General features: G+C 37.8%; 1 protein-coding gene across 1 annotated transcript; it reads left to right on the top strand.

The window, feature by feature from the left end:
• The first annotated feature begins 30 nt into the window (after positions 1-30).
• LOC129580150 (histone-lysine N-methyltransferase SETDB1-like) lies at positions 31-2,012 on the top strand. The gene is made up of 4 exons (XM_055470354.1): positions 31-614; positions 684-1,209; positions 1,302-1,537; positions 1,621-2,012. The coding sequence occupies exons 1-4, from the start codon at positions 90-92 to the stop codon at positions 1,816-1,818; spliced, it is 1,485 nt and encodes a 494-aa protein (XP_055326329.1). The 5' UTR covers positions 31-89; the 3' UTR covers positions 1,819-2,012.
• The last annotated feature ends 703 nt before the right edge of the window (positions 2,013-2,715 follow it).

Here is a 2,715-nt window from a genome sequence, read left to right on the forward strand (position 1 = left end):
TCGGCGAAGTGGTGTCAATCGAACTGAATGGCAAGTGGGTTCAAGCGGCAACGACCGAAATTGATCTACCGCTGGCTCAATTTCGTTTCATGCAAGACGAACAACCGGATCGATATGAATGGTTGTATTTGGGTTCACCCCGGATCGAACAAGTGTGGCGGAAATTGATCGAAAGAAAAATGCTTGATAAATTGTTCCATTTCACGCATTTCGAAACCGATTACAGCACGAACGATGAAGACTGCATCATGATTGAACGATGTTCAGTGCCAGTCCGTGCATCACGAAGAAACAAACAAGCGCCTGAGCCCAATGGTTGGTCATGGCATCGAAATCATGAATGTAACCATGATTGTGTGCGGCTGGAAGATGGAACACAAATCGAAAAATTCAGCCTATTCCATCGACCATTGGCAGTTGGTTTCAAACATTTCATGGACACTGAATCAGGACCATCGTTCTATAAATCACCATGCAATCGCAAACTAAGAACATATGGCGCCATACGGGAATATTTAACAAAAGTCGACTCAAAGCTGCGCATCGAATCATTTTCCTTGGAAAAAGGCTTTCAACCATCTGAAAATCGCCAATTGCCATATAGGACTGTTGCGGTAATTTTGATCTTTTTCATGAATAATTTATCTTCAATCCAATTGAAAATCGAAAAATTCATGTTTCAGATCATTGACCGTGACAATTTACCGATTTCCATCTGTGACGGTGGTCTTGAGTTGGACAAGGAATTCAACTATATCACTGAAAATAAGTTGGCCATAAAAGACATCGAATTGAAGAAAAACCTGAATCGTTGCTGTAACTGTGCCAACAACTGTGTTGACAAGGAAAAATGCAGCTGTTGGCGTCTCACCATCGAAAAGATGCTCGAACGGCCGATTAATCCAAATTCAAAAGATCTGTCTAAAAACAAGGCCGTTGGCTACAAGAATTTCCGATTGAATCACACGGTCAGTGGAATCGTTGAATGTGGCCCTGAATGCAAATGCAATGCGAACAAATGCGAAAATCGACTGGTTCAAAGAGGTTTACAGCTCAAATTGCAATTGTTCCAAACGGCGTCAAAAGGCCGCGGCGTACGTACATTGACCGATTTACCGCGCGGCACTTACGTCGCAAGCTACATTGGCGAGATAATTGACAATGAAACCGCTGTAAGCCGATTGAATCATCGCTATCATTTTTCAATGGGTGCGTTTTACTCAATTTTGCGAGTTTTTCAGATTTTGTTTTGAATTCAATCATTTCATGTGAATTTTTACTTTAATTTGAAAATCCATTAGGTGAACGGTCTGTTGAACGAAAGACATCATTATCATCGTCGAATCCGAAACGAGGTCGACTCGACAGTGATGAAGTTGTTCAAGATTTTCTCAACTTTTTTCCCAAGGTGGTCACATGGCTTGATGCAAACGACTCCGAATCAGAATCTGATTCGGAATCCGAAGAAAATACAGAAGAAATAGAAGAATTTGTGGTTGATAGCCTTTATTCTGGCAACATTTCACGATTCTTTAATGTAAGTTCTAGTGTCAGTCAGAATGATTTTGTTGTTAAAATTTTGGCTGGAACTATTATGGAAACCATACTTTTAAATTCCAGCATTCGTGCAACCCAAACATGTTTGAGCAGCGCGTGTTCATTGGTGATGATGAACGTTTTCCAGTCATTGCATTTTTCACCAAGGACCTAGTAAAAGCCGGCGAAGAATTAACGTTCAATTATCACTATGATTTGAATGAAAGGTACCATACTCTATGCAGTTGCGGGGCACAAAATTGCCGTGGACGATTGTGCTGAGCAGTGAATCGGTGATCAACTTTTGGGAGTGAGCTCAAGAGCTTAATCAACACATAGGATATAAGAAGTCAATAAGTTGACTCAGTTTTAATTCAGTTTAAGTCATTAGCATCCAATTTTATGACAAAAGAAACCATTTTTAGCGGACTATGTTAAAACATTGCATGAATTTACCTAAACTTAATTTTAAAATATTTTTTACATTTGCATGAACCAAATCGATCACTAAATTTCTCCTAGTTTGAGAAAAATGCCATTCACATTTGCCAATCAGCCAATTCTTTAATAAGAACCGATAAGAACCCTGGTATTTAATGGGATAAACAAATAGTTAACTTTGTAAGAAAAAAAAACTGTCAGTACATTCAAGTAAATAAATTAACGTCTATTTTTGAATGAAAAAGTATGAAAAACAAGATTTTGCAATATCAACTAAAGCAATTTTTTTCAAACGATAGACAATTTTCGCACAATGGATGGTATACATAGCTAATATCAAAATGTTCGTTGATCAACAAACAAAAAAGAGAATTGAAAGTATTGAAACCTAGATTGAAACAGTCACTGTGCTCACAGCAAATCCACAATTAATGAATTTGAAATAAAACTTCCAGATCCATTCAAATTTATCGTTTGCTTTAACGAAAAATTTGAATGTGCACGTTCACACATCTCATTTGAGTTCTTTGGCTGACCATTCATTCCAATTGTCACTGTCGTAGTTTCTGCCATTTGATTACTCGCATTTACTTCGGCCTTTACAAAAAATCTGCAGATGAATCAAATTTGAATTCAAGTTCAATTTGTTTTGATGTTCAATTTATGCGTAAGTTTTACTACTTCAACCCACATACCCGATGAAGCCAATGTGCATTTCTGTGCAGGTAGAAAAACATG

This window comes from Sitodiplosis mosellana, unplaced genomic scaffold (genome assembly GCF_009176505.1).
Source record: "Sitodiplosis mosellana isolate CC-2019 unplaced genomic scaffold, AAFC_SMos_1.0 Smas_scaffold_7122, whole genome shotgun sequence".
Taxonomy (NCBI): Eukaryota; Metazoa; Arthropoda; class Insecta; order Diptera; family Cecidomyiidae; genus Sitodiplosis; species Sitodiplosis mosellana.

Coding starts and splice junctions, on each gene's coding strand:
- LOC129580150 (XM_055470354.1), top strand. CDS start 90: ATGCAAGACGAACAACCGGATCGATATGAATGGTTGTATTTGGGTTCA. Junction 615..683: donor TGCCATATAGGACTGTTGCG/GTAATTTTGATC, acceptor TTCATGTTTCAG/ATCATTGACCGTGACAATTT. Junction 1,210..1,301: donor TCGCTATCATTTTTCAATGG/GTGCGTTTTACT, acceptor AAAATCCATTAG/GTGAACGGTCTGTTGAACGA.